The 22,994-nt window shown below is 42.1% G+C and overlaps 1 protein-coding gene across 1 annotated transcript in view; it reads left to right on the top strand.

Moving 5' to 3' along the window:
- Positions 1-9,920: 9,920 nt before the first annotated feature.
- Positions 9,921-22,994, top strand: part of ldlrad4b (low density lipoprotein receptor class A domain containing 4b) — a 37,053-nt gene continuing 23,979 nt past the window's right edge. The window contains exon 1 of the mRNA XM_015058318.1: positions 9,921-10,379. Within this exon, the coding sequence (XP_014913804.1) occupies positions 10,286-10,379 (94 nt within the window). The 5' untranslated portion in view covers positions 9,921-10,285. The remainder of the gene's footprint in view (positions 10,380-22,994) is intronic.

Genomic DNA, 22,994 nt, shown 5'->3' with positions numbered 1-22,994 from the left:
GAAAGGCAATACAAATGTTTGTATTATGTTTTCAGTGCAAACCCTACAGTAGTTTACTGTAGCTTGCAACATTCTCAGATGTGAAAAAATGAAATTGATCAAGGAGATCCATTAGTTACTATACCAGTTCATACCTCATTGGTAAGAATGGCATCAAAATTGGTTTATTTCATAAAACTGCAATGGAAACACTTTTTTCTCATCGCATGAGTCACATGATCAACAACTGGATTATCCTGGGTCCCTGCCTAGAGCTGCCCATGTGGATATCATATCCTTCCCAACATTTTCCTCAACTTTTTGCTGAAATTTTAAAATCTGGGGCTTGTTGGTTACTCCAAAACTACTAATAATAACTAATTTAGTTTTATGTTCATGAATTATTTAAGACCTCCCAAGCTTAACCTCCTGACTGATGTTGCTTCACTACATCCACGCAATGTTCTTTCCTCATGATGCCATCTATTATGTGAAGTTGTACTCGTTGTTCCATGATGCAGCCAGTCTTGTTCTACACAGTTGGATGGGGTTCTCAGACTTTTAAGCATCCACCTTTTTCCTCCAAATGTAAAATGTTTGGTCACAGAAGATAAACCTAACCCGTCAATAGAGAGGATAAAAAGAGATTACATTGATTTGAAACAAATTCATATTTATAATCAATGTTAAATTATTGCCTCAGAAAAAACTATAATTCACTTTTGGATAAAGTATAATTTTGAATAATTCACTTGCATAAAATGCAGCAGCTGAACACATTTAATTATTGTGTTTTTTTAAACTGCCACTGAAGGATATTGGGTGCTGAAAAACAAAGTACAACGTACTGCTTTCAAAATATGTGAGCCCAGGAGTGGATAATTATCCTGTTTTTAATTAGGAAAGTGCGGCACTGCAAAAGTAATAGCTGTGCACTGTGTGTTTAGAGTGAAGAAGGTTGGCAGACACTGCTAATAAGTACATGACTGATGATAAACATGAGGACAGACAACAAAGTTCAGTTTTGGTTTTGTGATTAAAAAGTTCAGTGTGAGTGAGTTAACCTGGTTGTTGGGGGAAAAAAAACATGTAGCTAAGCACTAAATTAATCACATGCCTGGCAGTTTAATTCCTCTTTTTTTAGAGAAGCTGGTTGCCTTCATGTGCCAAGGCATATATTCTCTACAAAAACATAATATCTCAAGATGGATTCCTGGTTGCATCACTGACTTTATTGAAGGGGACAGTATTATATATTTTCCAGGCACATAGTGCCATTTTATAGCACAATCTGATAACTCTGTTAACTTCAGTTGTTATAAAAATGCTTTATGTATCAAATATGACTTAAAATAAATTTGACTTTGTAATCTAACACCTTGGAATTGGGCCTTTGCCCCTTTTAAAACTTCTCCTCTTACAGTAAACTGCACCTTTGGGAAGTCATCACAACATGGCTCCTCTATTAACCCTTTTTACCAGTGTTGCAAGCTCAGCAATGTGCAGTAGCATCAGATGTTTGCTAATTACTGCTGGACAGTCTGAAGGAGCTGAGTGGAGGAGCCACAGGGGATTGCTGCTCTGTGAGGCTGAAGCTCCAAACCTTGGAAACTGCAGCTCAAAGGAGGAGTTTCTTGCAAACATCAGTCCTTCTTACCACAATAGTGGAGCCAGTGGCAAACTGGACTTCATTACAGAGAAGTCCAGAACAAACATCCACTCCAGGGTCATCAGCCTGTCACATTCACGAAATGAAAAGTTACATTGACTCAGTCAACAGTCACAACAGCAGGGGACACTGCTGCTTTAAGAATAAGCATGGAGTGTTACACTACTTTCCAGTTACCTCGGATGTCACTCCTGAGGTAACAATATTCCCTTACCAAAGACAGAGAAGCTGGGATTTCAACATGGGGACGCCCTGAGACATTGGAGACATTGTTTAATTTGGTCAGTATGGAGTGGTAGGTTCTTCATGTATCATTGATTTTAGACAAACTAATACTTATGTAAAATAAACATTTCCACACCAACTTCACTCAACTTCATGAACCTCGTGTTATTATGCAATGGTACACACTCATATTGGAACAGGAAGGATAGCATCCTCAGACTTTACCTACAAAGTACTCATGCATGAAATATTGCAAGATATTTCAGTGTACTGAAAGCATTAAGAGTTCCTTTCATTTTGAACAAAGGAACTGGTTGTAACTCCTGATAAACCGTCATAATCTCGTCTAAGCCAACGCTAATACTTGACACAGTGCAGTCTGTCTAGTACCATTCTACTGGTAACTGCCCAATCCAAACTGGTCCATTTGATTGCCTGACAGAGAAACATGATTTGCTCTCCAAAGAACATGTATCCACTGCTCTAGAAATCACTGGTAGCATATTTTACATCAATTCACCATGTGCTTTGCATTTTACTTGATGATGAAAGATTAGGATGCAGCTGCTTGGCTATGAAAATCCTTTTTAATGAATCACTCTTGTTCTTGAGTTAAACTGAAGACCATGTAAAGTTTGAAGGAATGTAGTTATTGGTTCTGCAGAAAGTTATATTTTAAGCATAGGGAGGAAATTTCACAACCTGACTTATTGGACCGGATGCATCCCATCACTTCACTGCACTGGAATCCCTCAACCTTCTTTCTTTCATAAATGTTTGTTGTTAGTCTGCATTCATAGGTACTGAGTTAAATATACCTGTGGCCATTGAAGAGACTGGAACACCTAAATGTAAGGATGCAGATGGGTAATCAAATAGTTATGGCACTTATGTGTCGTTTATTTTGTCTCAAATGCCAGTCCATGCAGTTGAAACCCAAAACATGGAGGCCAAAATGTTTATAGTAGTCAAGAGATTTAGGGTGCATTCACACCAGCCCTGTTGAGTATGCTTTATTCAACCTTAGTCCGTTTGCCTAGAAAGTCTGTTTCATTTGGGAAGGTGTGAATGCACAATCGAACTTTGATGAGGACAGAAAAAAAAAAAAAAAAAACTAACTCTGGTTTGCCTAAACACCTATGTCTGGGTTCGGATGAAGTGAACTCTGGTCTGGTGTGAGAGCAAATGTGAATACCAAGTGGACTGGATATTGCTACATAACCAGGAAGTGAACTGTAGTGCAGGGCAATCTGGGTAAATATAACCAAAACAAATGCAATGTCTAGAACTACTGGGAGAAATGGTTCATGGTGTTTTAACAAAGACCAAAGAGAAATCATACAACCGCTAAAATCTGATGCTCCACTTTTGTTCATGAAGAAGGAAGTTGCACTCAGTGACTTCTTCAGAGGTTTCCCTGTCATTTCTTGCAGTGCTTCTTGGTGCAGCGCCACCACAGGCAAGGAGGGGAAACAGGTTTTTCAAAGAATTTGATTTGTTTGACACAATGCCGTGTGAAACTGAAAATATAACAAATGCTGCAATTTTGGGAAAACAGGTTAAGCGAAGGCTTGGACAATCGGGGGGAAAGCAGCCTTGGTGTAGTTATTAACCACCCAACTCCCATGTATGGCTGCAGTAGAATAAATACATCCTATCTCATTAGATTAAATTAGCATTAAATTAATTCTGTATTGAGCTTCTCACACCGCTTTTTAAACAAAGTGAAGTAGATGCTTTGAGCTTCAGATGCTTACTGGATTGAAGGTGCTCCTCTTCTGAATCCCCTGGCTGAGCAGCCAACCTGGGGACAAGAGAAACATGGATAATGGCTGCTCCGAATGCCTGCAGTGAGAATAACTGTCACATGGAGTAAAAGCAAACACTTGCATTGGGGTGGTAATGTTTCTGACAAACCTCACAAACACTGATGTTCAACAGAGCCTCTACTTTGCAAGTAAGTCAGCTCTCTGCTCAATTGTGTAGTAGTTCAAATTTGGGCATTTAAAAGACATCAAAGAACCACACAAACACACACAGGTGTGTGTGCGCACTCTTGAATCATTCCTGCTTTTCCTTTTATTACCGGTATGTGTTCAGCAATGTATGTCCTCCTAACAGCAGGAAGCTATAACCTGTCCCATCCGCACTCTATAATCATGGCTGTTTATGGCTGCATAAAAACACACGCACATTAGCTCTCCCTTTTTTTGCTCTCTCTCTCTCTCTCTATAGCCTTCACTTTTACACACACACACATTTGCAGCCGCCGTCTCAGCGGCTGTGTGATTATTGCCGTCTGGTTGAAGCTCTTATCAGCATGGTGACGTAAGTGGCTTTCGGGAGCACACCTTCGTCCTCCCTGGCTCTTACCTTCACTCCTCCCTCGCTTGTCGTTCTCCTCAGTGTCCCTCTGACTCTTTCCTCGCGGCGGCTGGGCAGCGGAGGTGCAGTGTTGCATCGGCTCTCACTGAGCTTTGCCGTGTGCCAGTTTAGGAGATTGGCATTAAAAGCCAGACATGAGCTCATCGCCCCAGCTGGGCAGACAGCCCATTACAATGCTCTGCAGGGCCCTACCGCAGGGGTGAAGAGAGCTCAATACCTGCTGATTATCTACTCTTCTTCACTGTCGCTGTCTCTAGGTTCTTTTCTCTTTGTTTTAATCGGCTGTGCCCTGCTTTCTCTCTCTTCCTTACAATTATTTCCTTTCCTTCCTTACTTCTTTCCATCTCCTGTTGTCCTCTCTTGCTGTTTTACCTCCTTCTTTCCTTGCTTCTTGTATTCCCCCGTCTCCCTCATCATCTCTGTTACTTTTTCTGCTCTGCTCTTGATTTATTCATTCACTAAGTCAGTCTCCTCAACCTGTGTCTGTCTGGCTACGTCTCGAATTCAGTCATTCTTCCATGCACTCTTGCATTTTTCTCTCTTTGGTCTTTCTTCAAGCCCGACCGTCTCTGGCACACACAGATACAAAACAACCTTTAGGTAAATGCTGTAGTGTCATTGCAGTGGTGCCTGCGGCAGCAAGCGAGGCGAGGAGGGGTGCTTTTTTTTTTTTTTTTAAATGACAGGGGTGGAAGAGAGGTGTGTGTTTGTGTGCGGCAATAACAGAGTTGGGAAGCCAGACAGCTGGTGCACCTGTGCGGACAGGATATGACACGGCGCTGCAGCCAGACAAGGGCAAGAAGCAGCAAATGTGATGTGGCGTGCCAGTTGTTTTTCATCGAGCGCAGCTCTCCGCTCTGCTTTGTGACTGGAGAGGCCTTTCTGTTCACCGGTACTTTGCTCAAGATGGCAGGTTCCACTGGATGCTTAAAACAAACGCATCCTTTTATTGTCTGTTATTGCCAGCTTGTCAGCGGCTGAAATGCCTCGCGGTGAATTCATGAGTCCTGTTCTTGATCTAGTATGAAGACTGAGTCATCTCCTTCTTTTTGTTCTGACATTTGTAATGACATACTTAGTACACATAGAGGTCACAAGGAAGTCAGAGCTATAGGTCTGCTGAAAATGTTGCGTTCCAGGCAAAATGGATTGTCCTCAAGCCTAACTGCCTCTGTAGTGCGCATCACATGACGGTTGGGTCCAGGAGAGGTTCAGTGAGTTCTTTTGTGATTCTAAGGTATTTTGTTAGCTCTGTTGAAGATTACAAACCAACATTGTACATTTACTGTTGCATAACATTTTACCATGTCTGTAATCAGTCACTATCTACTGCTTATTGCCACTTTGCCTATGTCTTACAGGTCTTTCTTGCCAATTCTATTGGGATTTGTAAATTCAGCATCCATCGAAATGCTTATTTTGCATGGAGTTACTTTCATCCACAGAATCAGCTCAAGGTTGGAGTAGGCTCCAAGCATTTTGGGGCCTACATCCAACTCAGAAAGTGAAACTCATACATTACATAGATTCAGAGTCATATATTCCAAGCCTTTTTTTCTCAAAATTTGAATATTACAGAAAATATAATTAGATGCATACATGTTATGTTACAGTGACGCTACATATGCAGTCATGGAGCTGAAGAGAGAGTTGAATCCAAGTGTATGAAGGCAAAGGTCAGTATGAGGAAAAAGTGTGGCAAAAAAGGTACAATAGGAACAGTGATATGCATGGCCTTTTTAAAGTTCTTTGTAACATGACTGAATCTAAGCACCTCTGTGAACAGCACCATTCTCACCAGAACAGTGAGGTGCTCTCCCAACGACGAACCCGGAGGGAATTTTTGTGAAGTATGCAAAAGCAGCTTAAAGCAAAATTTAGAGGTAACAAGGAGGCATGCAGGAAGTAGATGGAGAGCTGGCTCCAGCAGAACAGTAAAAGATGTGTGGTCGGGTACTTGAACTCAGTCTTGAATAAGCTAAGTTCAGGTACAACCTCAGCATCCTCCTGCCCCCAGCCAATCAGACCTCCCATCCTTTCTCCTTGACCAACAACTTTCCTGTTGCACCTCAAATGGTTTGTCTTTCACCGCAGTCATAGGTCATGATGCTCCCTCACAATCCAAAATTTCCTTTGTTTTAGTTAGACATTTAGAGGTTTGCTTCAATTATCATTCTTCTGCATAACCCAAATGCGCCCGAGTAAAAAGTTGGACATTCTCCTTAAACGCTTAAGGATCCATCAGTTACAACAAGTTGATCAAGTCTACAAGAAAAAAACATTAAATCTAAAACATTTAGTGAGGTATAAAAGAAAACATGGAAGAAATCTTTAAATTTACAAATACTTTTTCACACTACTGAGTCCCTGTGACTTCCCTAACCACGCCATCCTGGAAGTCTAGAACAGTATTTGATATTTAACCTTCATTTTTAAAATATTTTCATATCTCCATGAACAAGCCTGTGTTCTGTTTCTCTGCATGTCTATGGAGTGTTTATAACTCAAAGCTGAATCAGGAGACAGTTCAGAAAGAAAAGGGATTAACCTGGCCTAAATGGGAGGTGAACTAAAGCAGTCAGTGAAACAGTTTTGTTCACTCCAGGATGGTGCATTTAACAGACCTTTTTAAATATCAGCCACAAGATGGCGCTATGAAGTGGTGTCTAGCTTAACAGTTACAGGTTTACATGGGGAAACTGCACTGGAAAAGGGTGCGTTTTTGAATTTTATAGTTGTGTTGCTTTTTTAATTTTCCCCACATGGACCTCAAATCATTTTTTCTGCATTCACTGTCTCTTCTCTAACATCAGACATAAACCTTCCAGCATTCAGTTGTACTATACAACTGAATGCACACATTTGTACATGACAGGCCTCCGTGACTTCAAATAGAGTCTCGATTTCCGTACTATCAATAGCTGCACCAGCATGTACATCTCATGATGACGCTGTTTTTTCCTCGCTGCCTGTTTGTAACTCTGTAAAAAAAAAAAAAAAAAAAAAAGATTTGAAGGTTGCGTTGCATGAGCAGCTTTGATCTGAATGAATCTGAAACAAGAGCGTTAAGGCTCGAAGTGAACTTCTGAGTAGGCATCAGTAGAAAGGAAACCCCACTCACTGCTCCTAAAATAGACGCAGGCACACGTGCCGAGCGTGATAGACCCATCAACCTAAAGTTAGCGTTCCTCAAATACACGATGAGACAGACACTTCCCAGGAGACACACAGAGAGGCTCTGTGTGTGTGTGTGTGTGTGTGTGTGTGTGTGCATGTGCAGACTGTAGGCAGGGGGGATGGGAGGGGATCTGGTAGACTGGAGTGCATTTGGTATTCAGTCGTGCCTAGTATTTATCTGTCTGCTGGCTGTCTAGTCTGGTCTGGCCTGTTAGTGGTGTCACCCTACGTGCTCCCTGGGGGACTGAATTGACGCTCCAGACAGACTGTGCATGTTTGTGCGGCCACGTGTGTGTCGATGCAAGTGTTTGTGAGGGAATGGAGGTGGGTTGTGTGAGGGAGAATCGATGGCTGTCTGAATGTGTCTGCGGATGAGAGCTTGTCTAGGATTTGCGTGACCTCAGCCTAAAGACGTGGAAAGAAAAAAAAAAGCAAAGTGCATGGATTTGGTATTTGCTTTTTCAGCGGACAAAGTGGCAGCATGTCAGGTTGTCGCTTCACTGAAATGCTGACAGGTGCCAGGTGTCTGAATAGTGTGCCACTGTTCCCTGTGCCTTTCTTCCCTTTACCAAAGGTGTTGCACTCATTGAGGAATGTGGAATTTCACTGGAAGCTACAGTCAAGGAACATTTCTTTTTCATAATTGGATATGGAACTTGGCAAAGTGTTGCAGCACTTAATGCTGAACATCTGTTGGAGGTGTTGACTTTTTCTTCTCGTTTCCCCTTCACAAAGTTCCATTTCCTTTTTTTCTTGTCGTTGGTTACTGCTCCTTCTCTGAGCGGCTTTTCCACATTTCCTAAAATCTGAGCACTATGTGTATGAAATAATGTTCTCCTTCTAGTTAGATGGACATGATTTATGTTTAACAATTCTTAATTGAAATAATCTGGCTTGGTCTTGAAACTGGGACATTCTGGGACATACATTGGTTCGCTCTTAAACTGCAGTATTGTTTTTTGTTATATTCTTATGGTCATTGTTCTACTGAAACATAAAGCTGTATCAAAGTCTAAAATGTCTGGGAGACTCCAACAGGTCTCATTTAAGAATTTACTTATGATTTGCACTGGTCATCTTTCTCAGTCTCCGCCTATGAAGAACATGACCTCAGGATGATGTTCCACCACCATGTTTCAATGTTTGGATTGTGTTGTTAACTGTTTTTCATTTAAAAGAAGATGAAAACTGTGATTTACTAATTACTGAGAGAATTGCAATCTAAAACCAAATTTAATCTCAGCAAGTTTTGCATTCAAACCAGAAACATGTTCGCGATAGGAAGGTGTCAATATAGTTGAGTAAAAATACATAAACTACCAGACGAGTTGATAAACTGATTTATTTTTAGTGCAGAAATAAATCATTTCAAATGCATGGCAGCCATGTTTGATTTTAAGGTTGATGTTGGTGAGAATATTATGTTATTCCATTGGTCGAACTCTTTGACAGCTCTTCATGTTTTCTCTGGATTGTAGTTTGGGTACCCTTTGATCCAGAGCCTTTCTGCTGATATGGCTGACCTATTTTTTTTTTTTTTTTTCAGACTGCAAACTCCAGATTGATGATTGAGTTTAAATATTTTTGGTTCAGACTTGTGCTTTTTCGTTTGGTTACATTAGCAGGGACTGTGTTTTGGTGAAGATTCTTCCCTCTCAGCTGCACATGTGCCACTGAACCGCAAGACCAGCACTGGTGGGGGCCAGAGGGGGTCACCTCAAGGTTAGATCCCTAAAACAAGCGTCTCCATTGGCTGTGGTCTGCCGTAACAAGGGATTGAAACTTGAAACGCTCTCCCCACCCTCTCTAAATAACACACCAGACCAACTAGTTCTCCTTCCCCCTCCTCATCTCCCCTGTTCTGCTCTCACACAGCCATTGTCAGTTGTGACCCGGCCGTCTGCCGGTTTTCTGTGTCAGGTCAACCTTCCCACAACCCCAAGCACTGACACACACTCACACCAATACAAATACTTACACTTTTGAAAAAAAAAAAAAAAGAAAAAAAAAATGGCTAAGGCACACAAACATGCCCCTTCACCCAGACATCCTCAGGAGAACTAGCGTTACCCTGGTGGTGCTTTCACGTACTCTTCGCGCATTCCTGCATAGTGTAGTGATGAATGTCAGCAGCACACATTGGGTTGCTTTTGATATTGGGTTATAATTGCATGAACGTTGCGACAATAATAGAGCATGCCAGGTTGTCACACAAGCCTAGACTTTATTAAACAACCAATTTCTGCTTAAATAGTTATTATTTAAATATATCTTTCATCACCTAAGCAAACATGAAAAATATATGTAAAAAAAAATTCTTTGCCATAATGAGTCATGCTGCAGTGATTTTATTTTATTTTTTGTTTAGGGATGCTTTTTCTTAACTATGTCAAAATTCTGACTTCTTTTCAGTACTTGAAGGTAGCGGCTTCTGAGCCATTGAGTCCCTCCCTTGCAGAAATGTGATTGGTCCCAGTGAAAATCTGTCTGTTGTGGGCGGGGCCAGAACCCTCTGTGTCTGCTCCGCACTAACAGAGGAAGGACAGCTGCCCTCAGCAGCGGAGGAAGGGAAAGAAGAGCTGGTGCCAGAATGCGTTAAGCGATGGCTCGAACCCGAATTTTAGCTCCAGTTCTCCGTCCGAGCCGCCCTGGAAGAAACATGGCGTGAGACGAGACGTGTGACACTAAGTGCGAAGGCTGTCGGGGGAGTTTACTCGTAGCGGCAGACTGCGTGCTGCCGCTGCCTGGAAGTTTTTCCTCCTGTTGTTTCTCCGTCGGGGTGTCCCGACGGCGGCGGCGGAGGTGGCGGCGGCTCTCTCCCCGGAGCGGTGTCCCGGTCTGCCCAGCCCCATGCAAAACGTAACGGCCCCTGGCGGCCCTGGCAACTCCAATGTCACCTGCTCCTGCAACTGCACCGCTTCCCAACCACAGGGAATGGAGATATGTGAGTAACATTCGCTGCTCCTCTCACGGTCTCCTGACCTTAAAAAGCTTCCGAGAGACTTTAGTGCTTAATGCGTTTTGTGTAGCCACAGAAGGACAACATGTTAGACTTAATCTTTAACAGCTACGCGGTGGGTTGAAAATTCCTCTCATTAAACCTATAAGTCCTCTTTAAGGAGCTGCAGTTTGTTTACGCTGTCTGGAGCAAACTTTTCGCTAACTTAATGCAAACCTACTGTTTTCAATGCGTGTATTTCAACGAAAGTGACATAGTCTGCTATATTAAAGACGCTGTCGAAGAATAAAGGCTCTAAACATGTAATGGCTGGCTTATGGTTGAAATAGTAACATTCGGGGTTACTTTAACGAGTTGCTATAGTTTTATTGTAGTTTTCTAGAAGTATTCCTTGTCCTCCAAGCAGCAGCGCATATGCTGAGGAGGAATGACCACAGAGGGTTAAATAGTTTGCCTGTCAGCGCAGACAGGAAACGCTGGAATGGTATGTTATGTCTGTCTGCTCTCCCGAGTAGCCCAGAGAGAAACTATCATTATCAGCTCTGCCCTGCTGCTGGCTGCCTGCTTGATCCACTGCAGATGTTCCTCTTTATGGCCGAGGCAGGGGCGTTTAGGAGAGCAGACAGGGCTGCTAGCAATACAGGGGACAGACAGACAGACAGCCATGGGATGGGGGTATTTGTTGGCAGTGTGGCAGATTCACTGACAGACAAAGACAAACAAACAGTAGAGGACCACATAGCAGACAGAGCAGACAAGGCGGGTGGATTCATAACCAGTCAGCCAGACAAGTACCGACAAAGATATAAACAGAGAGGCACAGACACCTCCTAAGCCAGACAGGCGTATGTACTTACTGACAGACAGACAGACAGACAGACCCACTGACAGTCTACAGACAGACAGACGGACAGAGTTACTGTGATGTGTAATTTCCATAGGTGCTGAGGCCAGAGCTGGGCAACATGAGATGAACACAGGATATTAGATTTAGATCTGGCAGCTGAGTGTGGTTGTGCTGACGCCACATTGTAACCAAGAAGTGTGTTTGCTTACTTGTGTGTGTGTGTGTGTGTGTGTGTGTGTGTGTGTGTGTGTGTGTGTGGTAGAAAGGACGGTGTTCCACTATTCTGTGGCTCCACGGTGATGCTAGCCAGGAAAAATACACATAGCCGGGCTTGGACTATGTGATACAACAGGGCGCCTAATTAGCTCACCAAGGGATGGATGGATTGATGGATGGATGGATGGATGGGAGGATGGATGGATGGGAGGATGGGAGGTTCATGAAGATTGTGTTGATTGACTACTGTGCCAACATGAAACAGAAAAGCAAATCCTGCAGCATTTTGGGTTAACACACGTGTGTGTGTGTGTGTGTGTGTTCTCAGAGATAAACGACAGGCGGCTGATTTTTCACTAAGTTTGCTCGTCCCCAACGTCTCACTAGTCGGAGGGAGCTCCATTCACAAGTGGTTGGAAATAGCTCTGCCCTACTGTAGTGGCCGTCTGGTTTGAAAAGAGCTCTTGTTTGTCGGCTGTGTTGTCATGCAGACTCTGCAGGGCTGAATAATGCAGCTCATGCTTTGATGATTTATCTGGCTAAAGAAAAGAGCTACAGTCAGGCTCTTCTCTCCTTTTTTTCCTTTTCTTCTTTCCTCCCTCCCTTTTTTTCTCTTCCTTCCTTTAAACCAGAGTGAGCCGTCTTGCTTTTGCATTCCCTCTTTTATTTCGACAAGAGGGGAATTGAAAGAGACCTCAAACACAGAAGGATCACAGCTCAGACGGCGTGTCACGGCCAGGAACCGAACCCCGTCCCACACGTTGGGATTTTCATGTAGGATTTGAAAGGCAGGAACCCTTTAACAAGTGTTCTTCCCCTCGCTGTTGCTACGTTCTTATTGTAGTTGTAACGTAATGGAGCCTCGAAGTCGGAACAGTTGTAGGCGCGCTTTCTCTGCTGTTAACTTGCACTCACTCGTCAGATGGGGGGGAAGGCTTTTAACTAGATGCCCGGCTGCTGTGTTTTGTGAACATCCGGTGCCCACAGGGTGAGTTTACAAGCCCATGTTCTGCAAACATTTTCCACTCTGAAGCCATTTAATCTAGAATTGATTCTATCGCCTTGTGTGACTCTACAGCCTTGTCTTTCTGTTACCCTGCAGGGAAATGCTGTGAGGGCGTTTCACTTAAAGCTAATGCAAATTGCCCCTTTCATTTCCATCAGGCAATGTCACACTCAACACAGTGCAGCAGGGTTGTTTTGTAATGTGGATCCTGGTGGACTCTGGGATGGAGGGAAAAGTAAACTGACATTCAGGAAATGTAGGATTTGACTCAATGCTCTGGGTGGAGAAAGTTTGCAGCAGGGTAGTGCAGCTCAACAGATTGTGTTGAGGACACTGAAACTTGTTCAGTTTCAGTGTCCTGCGTGGTAAAACCCAAACCATATTGTCGACAGTTATGACGGGTTCATTTTCTGTGTGGAAAACAACTAGGGAACTAGGGGTGCACCGATTGTAGTTTTCTTTCTGATTGAAGATCAGTTATAAATCTGATGATGATCAATAAGCCTGCAGATGGAAATTTTGTCCAACATTGATTTTTTTCTTTTTATTATAATTTTTTTTGTTTGTTTGTTTGAAATGTTGCTAAATATAACAAGAAAGTTGCTGAGTTGGCAGTGGCTTCACATTTATGTATCGGTCGATCACCCAAAATGAAGGAAATTGGGGCTGATTTATCTGTGCACCACTAGTTCAGACTGTGACTATTTTTAGTGAGGAAAGTAACAATGCTCTCACATCTTCTTAAGATAAAAAGTAAAAGCACTCAGTAATATTTTGCATCATTGATATTATTGAAGTATGACACATGCAGTAGTAATGTTGGTGAGTGTTGCAGTCATATGACTTGTGTGGTAAATAATTAGTGTTTATCTTCTTTCTTTGGGTTTATTCAGGGTGTCTGAGTATCCTTAGAAAGTCTTGAATTTGTGTATCTAAAATGTCTTGCATTCTTAACAAAACGTAAGTTGGCCTGAAATAGTCAGGTCATAAATGTTGTCCTCACGTGACAATTTAATCTTCTGTATTGTACGTAGTTGTTTTTCTCACAGGACTTTTCTATGAGGCGAAACATTGTATATAGATTTGGTTACTTCAGGCTACCACTAACTAGCTGCTAATATACCCTTGCTAGCTACATAGCTAGCTTTTATACATTTTTGGCAAAAGTGTAAATTTATTGCTAGTTGGCTGGATGAGGTTTCATTACTGGCTCACTTCTGTTGCCCACCAACCTCATGCAGCATGAGAAGCACAAAGCTGCAGCCAAAGGCCACAAACAGAACCCAGAAGTGTCACTGCTTTTGCTTTGCTTGACTGTAATACAGTAGGATCTCCCATCCATCTCCAATATTTATGTTTTTTTGGTCTTAAATTTAATTTAAAGGTCTTAAAAAGTCTTAGATTTGATTTGATGTAACTTGCAGGTATGCTGTTATCGGATACATAGAGTTCAGGTAAGGAGTTGTCCATCTTGCTACTGGAAAAAAAAAATCATCTCAAAAACGAGAGTTTTATTGTTGTTTTGGCAATAAAACCACTTGGTTATAATTCTTTAATGACTTCACCAGTTCAAAATCTATATCTCAACAACAAACACAACATCTATTATTGCATAGTGGGGCTGATTGCCAAATACTTGAATAATTAGCTAGCAGTTACTGCTGCGCTAGCAGTTCTTTGTGATATGCATGTTACGCTAATGATAAATTAACAATATATTGTGCAGTCTACCAAATCATATTTCAAATTTTTTCCAGCATCATCTCTTTAGGCGTTATAGTAAACACATGTCACCCTTCACCCCCTGCGTCCTGGTAGCCTTTTTTTTTTTTCTTTCTTAGACGTATGACTGTCTTTGTGTCTGCAAATGGAACCATTAAGTCTGCAGCAATCAGATTATCCACCTGAGACTCAGTGAGGTATTATAAGACATTTCCATCCAGATACATACAGCCTGAGCTATTTATTACTGTAGTCTCCTGCCAGAAAGCTACATTTCAGTACTCTGAGAACATTCTTGCTCTGTGGTTTGGGTTGATTGGGTGCGTTTAAAAAAGTAACTTCTCAAGTTTTTATTCAGTTTCATTATTAATTAAAGCTAAGGTAAGCTTTTATTTAAGAGAAGTTCATTATGACTTTGGGTATGAATGGAAAGTTTTGCACCTTTTGTGAAGGGAAGCTTTTGACTTTTTTTTTTGTTGTTTTTTTGCAGAAAAAAAATTTCCTTTCTCTTTTAAGTAATTTGAGGACACGGGGATTTCTGCACATATTTGGTGGGTCTCTCTGGAGCCTTAAATAATCCACCACATCTCCTGAGCGGACGGCTTGTTGCAATGAGTTGGCAGTTCATAAAATTTGAGCAATAAGGAGTTCCTTGTTAAACATCAGGATGTAGTGGTGCGCAGTTCCACACTTCTGGGTCCTCAGGGGTTACATAGAGTCACACTGTTGGCCTGAGGAAGTTGTGACTTTTTATTCTTTTTTTTTTTTTCTGCAAACATGTTCAAGACGGGGAGATTATTTACAGAAAGAGTTTAAGTGACAGTTGTTTCGTTCTAACTTGAGTAAAATCAATATTTAGTTTTTAATGTTATGTTTGAAAACTTTGGGCTTATTGTATATGGGCTGGGATCAGATTCTGACTGAATGAAGACCTCAATGCTGAAAATACCAGATGAATTGAAAAAAAAAAATCCATTATTTCACAGTATTTAAAGAAAAGTTTCAAACAAAAATTATTAACATGGTTAAATGTTTCTTATTCAAAGCAAATATTTTACACACTGTTACAAAAAAATTACAATATTTTGATTCTAACAATATTTTTAATTCAATTTAGTTGTCATTGTTTTATCTTATAAACTAATACAAAGAATAGAATAAACACACAACAAATGTTAGTAGTAGTAGTTCCCAATAGTCTGAGTTGGGTAAAGCCTTTTTCTAGGTTCTAGTCTGTGTTGTTTTGGACTAAAACTGTTATTTGGGAGTCTTCTGTGAGCCAACTGACTGGCAGTTTGCAGCAACAGGTGGGGAGGGGACAGTACTGTGTTATTCTATGCTCCATACAGATAGAGAAAACTCTAGTCTCTTGTAGTTTATCTGGAGTCACAGGAACAGTGATGAAAAGTTTTTGCTGGTTGAAACTGTAATTTCTTTTGAAAAAAACAAAACAAAACACAAAAATAAGATAAATATTTGTATACCTCAATCCTAGGGATGCTCAATTGCAGAAAAAAATATTACTGAAATAGTAATTAACCCTCATTTTAATGATTCTTTTCTTTAACATGACTCAGCATCCCCACTTCTCTGTATGAGCTTTAGGATATCAGCCGCTAACATGAGGTATGAGCAGATAGCATATCCAACTGGCAAACATAAAAGTGTGATACCCTACTAAATAATCCAAGCTGACCCCTAGAATTGTGATATTGCAATCATGGTTCAATATAACACAGATTCTACAGTACAGTTCTACTACATTAGATTTAATTCAAGTAGATATTTTCAAGTTTTTTTCTGTTTTGTGAATAACTGGTCGACTTCTATAAACACTGCTGATGCTTATGTAGTGTTTTCATACAGGTGTTTGGCTTTCCAAAAAATGTAGAGGAAGAAACTTGACGTTCCTATATTGTGTACTGTCAGTTGGTGTTTTGTGAACTGGATGTGACACCCCTGGCAGCTCTGAACCCCACCAGAGCTTACCTACTCTCACTTTTCCATTCAGGCTAACTTTAGTCAATGCCTAAACTCTATTCAATGTAAGAAATTGCACTTGGTTAGCTCTGGTCTCTCTGCTCAGCACTCCAGTGTCATCACTGTCTGCTGGGACTCCCTTTGTGTCTAGATTTTGCACCCCCAACACACTCTCAGCCATGGCCCAGACCTACTCCCTGAGTTCCCAAAATGCCCTTGGGACTGGGACAGATTTGTATTTGTAGTGTGTTTGAGGACATGCCCATCCGTCAAGGACGAGAACGACACTGATGGCTGTTGGAGGAGGATGGTGGTGGTGGTGGAAGTTGGAGGTGGGGGGGAGGTAGAGGGAGTGTAGAGGTCTGATGTCTCGGTCAGCATCTATTTACACACAGTTGGACTGTCTGAGATGTTAAAGAGCTCCTTTCTTCTGACTCCATGTTTGTGGGCCTGGATTGGAGCTATTACAGTCAAACAAGATGCTGCTCTGCAGACATGCTGGCAGACAGTACAAAGACAGCTCCCCCCACCCCCACCCCTGCTTGTTGTTGATTAGTTTTTCCCAGCATTCAGACAAATGAAATGGTTGGCGTGTTTATTAGCCTCGGCGAACCTCCGTGCTTTGAAATTACTAATGGTGCATCGTATGAAACAATGCAAGCTCCAAATGATAAAAAAATAAATAAAAAAATGCTGCACCACCCGCTGTTTGTCACATTTCTGTTAATCTGTTTGTTTATGTGAGCTGGAACACCCAGACAGAGGAATAACAGCATGTCTCTTCAAGTGGTTAGAAGGGTTTTCCTTGGATTTTAGGGGGCTTACATGGAAAAGATTCCAGTGGCATGGCGCTGGGGTGGGGACGGTTCGGAAGCCTCTGTGATTACAGCAGTACAGAACCTCGAGTGTTTTAAGCAGCATTTAAAAAATTTAGAGAGGCACCAAAAGCCAACCATTTTCATATCACTTCCAAGGAAATGTTTTGCATGAGTCCTTTACAGTCAAATAGCCCAATATGGGTGACTGGACTCGGACAGAAAGACCGATGGTTTAGCAACTTCTTAATAGTGAGAACAGAGTGCCTTGCACAAGTGTTCATACCCCTTAAACCTTTTCACATTATGCCACAGTACAACAAACTTTAACTTTAGTTGGTATATTATAACATGATTGTGAAGGGGAAAGAAAATGTTTTAAATGTTTTTAAAACAGCCAATTTTTAAGATTTACATAATGTTATAATTTTATTCCCTCACCACAAACATGCCAGGATTGTTGGCTTAATTCTTTTATGCATGTTTAAGAAATTCTATCATCTCCATGGCAACCATTCAGCTATGCAAAACGCCTGGATGGACCTAGCACCTCCTTTAAGGACAAAGCTCCTCCTCAGAGCTGCAATTTCCAAGTTTCNAATCTTCCACCTCACAGAGCACCACCCCCTCTTCTACGACTCCCCCAGTAAGCTCCTTCAGACTAGCCAGCAGCAATTAGCAAACACCTGGTGGAACTACGCATCTGCTGAGCTCATTACAGGAGTTCCTTCTCAGTGAAACGCTGGTTGTAGTATTTTGTAGATAAATGCATGCTTGACCCTTGGAAGTCTTAAACATCCTATCCAGATGTCTTTGATCATAGGCTGACAGTTTGGGTCAGCTGGTTGAAACCTGAAAGGGATTGTCTAAGATATAAATTCCGCTCTGTTGGTATGCTGCAGTAACCACAGAAAGGCACTGGAGTAGTTATTAATCTCACTAATATATATTTGTTTCAGAATTTGACCCAGTTTAACCACACGGCAGGGAGTCAAGTGGCTCAGGACAAATGTGGGAGACAGGAAGAGAAACCACAGCCTTGTTGTTGTCTAGTCGCTCCTCTCTCTTCATTAGCAATTCAGATGGCTGGCTGTCTGTATGTGTGTGTGTGTGTGTGTGTGTGTGTGTGTGTGTGTGTGTGTGTGTGTGTGTGTGTGTGTGTGTGTGTGTGTTTTTTCTTTTTTTTAAGTCTGTCATCGTCCAAGTCCAGACACACAAGTCAGACAGTGGTGTCTGATATGTACCTCCCACCCCCATCTCCCTCTGCTACCACCTCCTCCTCCACCCTTCGGCAGCCACCAGCTGACCCCAATCAGGAACAGGGCCTTCCCTATTGTCTGGCTTGGGGATAGGGGGACACACTGTTGGACACATGCATACACAGACTCAGACGGGGGTCAGGAAGATAAGAGGCTGTCTGGTCTAGTCTAGCCTGCTGTGCTGACTCCCAACCTCCAACCATAATGCAGTATTTCTTTCTTTCCACCTCAGTCTTTTCTTCTTCCTCCCCTCTTGGCAAGTGCATCTGATGCTTGTTATACAAAGTGTTACGGATCGGCATTATGTTTGGAAAGAACATCAGGGTTAACGGTGCTGACACTGAATACTCGGTATACCAACACAGCACCAAAAATACAGACTGGTGTACTGGTTGCAGATGCATCCACACCTGAAAGCAGCCCCTGGTAAACTGACTGTTTTCCGTCTGTGTGATTATGTAATCATGTCGACTTGAAAGTTATGTGGGGAACAAGTTTAGTGTTCACCCTGAAGCTGGTTGTCATGGAAATAATTGATCACTGAGTAAAAGGAAGTTGTAGATTTTGTAGCAGTTCCTCTGTCGTTTTGCGTGGGACATCTTGACGAGGAAAGGGACGGCGAAGGGTTTGTCCCTCTCTGACAGCTTCCTGGAGGCTTGCATGTGTGTCTTCTGGCTAGTGTTGCTAATGATAATTAGGGCTCCCAGTCTGAGCAGCATGGAGATCCTGTGTGTAAATTATTAATATAGGTCATAGTCACAGCATCCGGCTTGGCCCGGCCCAGTGCCCGTCCCAGCACTATTACAGTACACGGCCCCTGCTTACCCTCTGCTTACCCACGGCCTGCCCCATCTGTCAGCCAGATTAACCCAGCGGATCACAAACACCCGTGTCTGCAGTGGGTGTGGATTCCGAACGGTGACTTCACCGACTACCGTCGGGATAGCTTTCGTCCCGTAGTAGACCACAAACGTGAACCGGTGTGGTTAAATATCAAGGAGCTGGATCACATTTCCGCTGTTGGACTCCAGCAGAGTCTGCAGCAACATTCAGCCAATGAACCAGGGATTAGTGTTGTTTTTAAAGTGTCTCCTGAGGTCAGTGCTAAAGCATGGCCTCCATCTGACCTCTGCCCTCTTGACACCAGCCAAAATTCTCTGCTTTAAACAAATAAAGGCAACAGGTATTACAGTGTGGATCATACTTGAGTGACATTTAAAACAGAGATGCACCAGTTTGATATTAAGATCTAGAGCAGTCCTGATATTGAAGAAGAAATATGACAATGTGCTCAATTCATAAGGGCAGATCTAGTCAGTCTAATTGTAGAGCACATCATACTTTATCTATTTTACATTATATTTGGAATTCCTAGTTGCAGTTTTTCAATCACATGAAAGAAGATATGTTAGTTTATTTTTACTAAGGTAGTCAACCTATTGTTTTTGTCCCTTTCAGTTTCTTTATTATTTATTTTCCATTGGCTGTTCCGCTTCTAGTTGCTCTGACTGAACAGATTAAAGTTGTATTGTTTTTACATGTTTGACCAAGCTTGTGAAGCTATTGGTGTATTTAAGTGTGCTGTACTGGTGCAGGGTTATCAATAAATTTGTAATTCAGTACATTTAAGTCAAGAAAGACATGCTTTAAGTGAATTCACCACTGTTTTTAGGTATTGACTGATGCTAAACTGCAAATATCAGTATCAGAAATGAAAACAGTGGATGGGTGCATCCCTAATTTAAAGACAACTAACTAAATGCTGAATTGTGGACAGTTAAGAACTGAAGAGGAACTGGGCCTTCTGGGCTCTAGTCCAGAAATAAAAAAACAAGAAAACCTTCATTTAGTGGTTTTCTCTGTGTTATTCCCAGATGAGGACAGTAGTGTTATAAAAATAATACAATAATACACTTGGTAAAGATCCACCAGTCATGGTAAAGCATAACAAGTAAGGCCAGAACACGATTCCACTGCTTGCAAAACGGCCTTTGCAGAGAGTAATCTGCTTAGTGTCTGCAGAAGAACTTTGGTCTACTGTTCTTTACAACATTGCTTCAGTTGACTGAGTTTTGCAGCCATTTGACTCTCTTGCAGTCCCACCACAGTGACAGGTTGAGGTGTGGACTTTGACTGAGCCAACACCTACACCTGATAACACCCTCAGTGTACAGTAATTGCCAACAGGGTGGAAAAACCATACCAACATCAGACTGAGTTGGGTAAACATTTCTGGGATATTAGCAGAGACGTTTTACAGTCTTGAATGTTTTCTACTTGTCAGTAGTCATTCTCACTGTACAATAGTGAAGCTGGAAAAGTTTTAAAAACCCTCTACAACTGCTGTTTCTCTAAGATCATTGCTGATTGCCCTATCACATTGCTAACATTATGGTAACTGTCAGTGCTTAGTTTTCAAAAAACTGACTGGTTTAATGTTGCTCTTTGCATCCAGCAAAATGAAGTGACATTTATTTATAACTTAAATATCTTGAAAAGGCTGGGTATTCAGATGGCATATGTTAATATTAGGAATGAACTGATGTGAAACGTTTTGGCCCATACCGATATCTGACGTTAATATTGCAGTTATGGCTGATGGTTGATATTTACCCGTTTTATTTATACCTTCCAACCTCCCACCTACTTTACCTCTTTCCTTCAGTTCAACACAAATCCCACATCCTGCATTGCATCACTGTCACATGACCAAACATGACCAGCCCCTCCTCTACCCAAAAGATATTTACAAACAGCAATAAGATGGAGATAAATATCTACTGTTACTTATTATTAGTAGTATTATTACTATTTTTGTCGGGCCGATGCCGATATGTTAAAAAATAACTAACAGCGGCCGTACCCATGTTAATATTGCTACTTAATATAGATATTAAAGTGGCCTGTTTCAGTGGAACTCCAGAGAATATGAGTGTTTTAGTTAAAGTGTAATAAAAGAAACTGTAACTTAGCTGTATGTATCATTTAGGATTTTTTGCTCAACGTCTTCATATTGACACTATATGTTCAGGTAATTAATCAACCCAACATGCAGGAGAAAATAGGGGAGCAGTTGATGTGTCTACATCAGCAGCTTAAAGCCATGAATCCTACCTCTGGGTTCATTCCTGCTGCTTCTAATGCTGGTCGCTGGGCTGCTGAGGGTCGTTATGAAACCTTCCAGACTTTTATATCCCCACTCTCGTTATAGAGCTATCAAACGGTACATCTGGCAGGCTTTTTGTGAAACGGCAACACAGACGACTGGAACCAAACCCCTGACTGAATTAAAGGCATAGACGCGATGAAGGACTCTCTGCACACACAGCGTTTAGAGGAAGCTGCGATTTTTCTGGTAGAAATTTCAAGAAAATAAAGATGAGAATCTAAAAACAGTGTGTGGAGTAAAAATATTGATGTTGACAGATTTCTTTGGCAGCATCAAGGTCAGCCCACCTGAACACTCCATCAAACTGCTTTCCTGCAGTCACTCCAACCTGCTGCAGATCTTCTGATCGATACATCTGTTTGGTGCTCCCTGGCTGCTGCTAACTCACCCCTAGTCTTGGTTTTGTTCCTGTGAGTTTGTACTTGTGGAGGTTTGGGAAGCGTTCGGAACCAGACGGGTCGGTTTACCTTCCCACCTCACACTTTATGGAGTATCTCTCTCCTCACCTTTTCACAGGGCAGCAAAACTTGTGCCTCCAGAATTCTTTCATTCGCCAAAATACAGCTGAAAGACCAGCATGACCAAACCCTCTGCCAGTGATGTCATGACCTATATACAACTTGTAAATTCCTGCATCGGGGCTGTAAAATTCCCTTCGTTCCTGCCCCGGTGCCAGCTGTGTGAAGCTGTCAGCTGCCGAGGCATCACTTACACCATGTTTCTGCACCGTCTGGCTGGCAGGGTGGACTCTTTTCTTTCTTTCTTTCTTTTTCCCCCGGAGTGTGCCAGGTTTGCTTTTTTTTTTTTCCTCAGAAAGACACAAGTTGTTCTTCACCTTCTAACGGTCTTCCCTTCTGTTTTGAACTCACTCTGTTCCGCTGGCACGCTTCATCTGTGTATCGTTGCTGTCAACAACGCTAAAACATCCCGACACGTGAAGAAACCAGCGCTATCATTAGTGTGGGGTGCTTCCTTCACCCCTCCCACCCCAGGTCTTGCCAGCCTGTCTACCTTTTCTTCTTTGTGTGCGCGTGCGCGTGTGTGTGTGTGTGCAGTTCTCTCTGTTGTCGGCAGCTGTTGCTCAGCACCGCTCTAAAGTTCAGCTTGCGGTCACGGCAAAGTGTTCCAGCGAGGGGAAAACTTTTTCTATTTTTTTCCCCCCTTCCCTCTCCTACTTATACATTCCTTAATCTTGCTTTGTAGAACTTAGCACTTGCACACTACTCCCTCTTTTCTGCTTTCCTCCCAGACTCTTTATCCCCGCTTCACTTTCACTGTCTTTTTGCTCTTGCTTTCTTTTTCTGTTCCTTCCCCTCCTTTCTGCCTCTGTCCCGCTCCTGCCTAATCCTGCCTGCCAGGCATTGCTTCATGGTTGTTATGCATCTCAACCCGAAGGGGCCGCAAAAAAAAAAAAAAAAAAAGCAAGAGCGACTAACGGCAGGACGAGGAGGTTCTAGTCATCTGCCGAAGCCTATTGAGCAACTTAAGCGTGGTTGTTTTGCTCTGTTGGCTCAGCACAATGAGACCGCATGTGGAAGACATGTTTACACCCCTTCATCTCCGAGTTGGAGGGACTGGGAGAGGAG

This window comes from Poecilia latipinna, unplaced genomic scaffold (genome assembly GCF_001443285.1).
Source record: "Poecilia latipinna isolate Pla-1442-1.1 unplaced genomic scaffold, P_latipinna-1.0 Scaffold1532, whole genome shotgun sequence".
NCBI classification, from domain to species: domain Eukaryota; kingdom Metazoa; phylum Chordata; class Actinopteri; order Cyprinodontiformes; family Poeciliidae; genus Poecilia; species Poecilia latipinna.
Note: the sequence above shows the minus strand (reverse complement) of the source record. Positions and strands in the feature narration are given on the sequence as shown.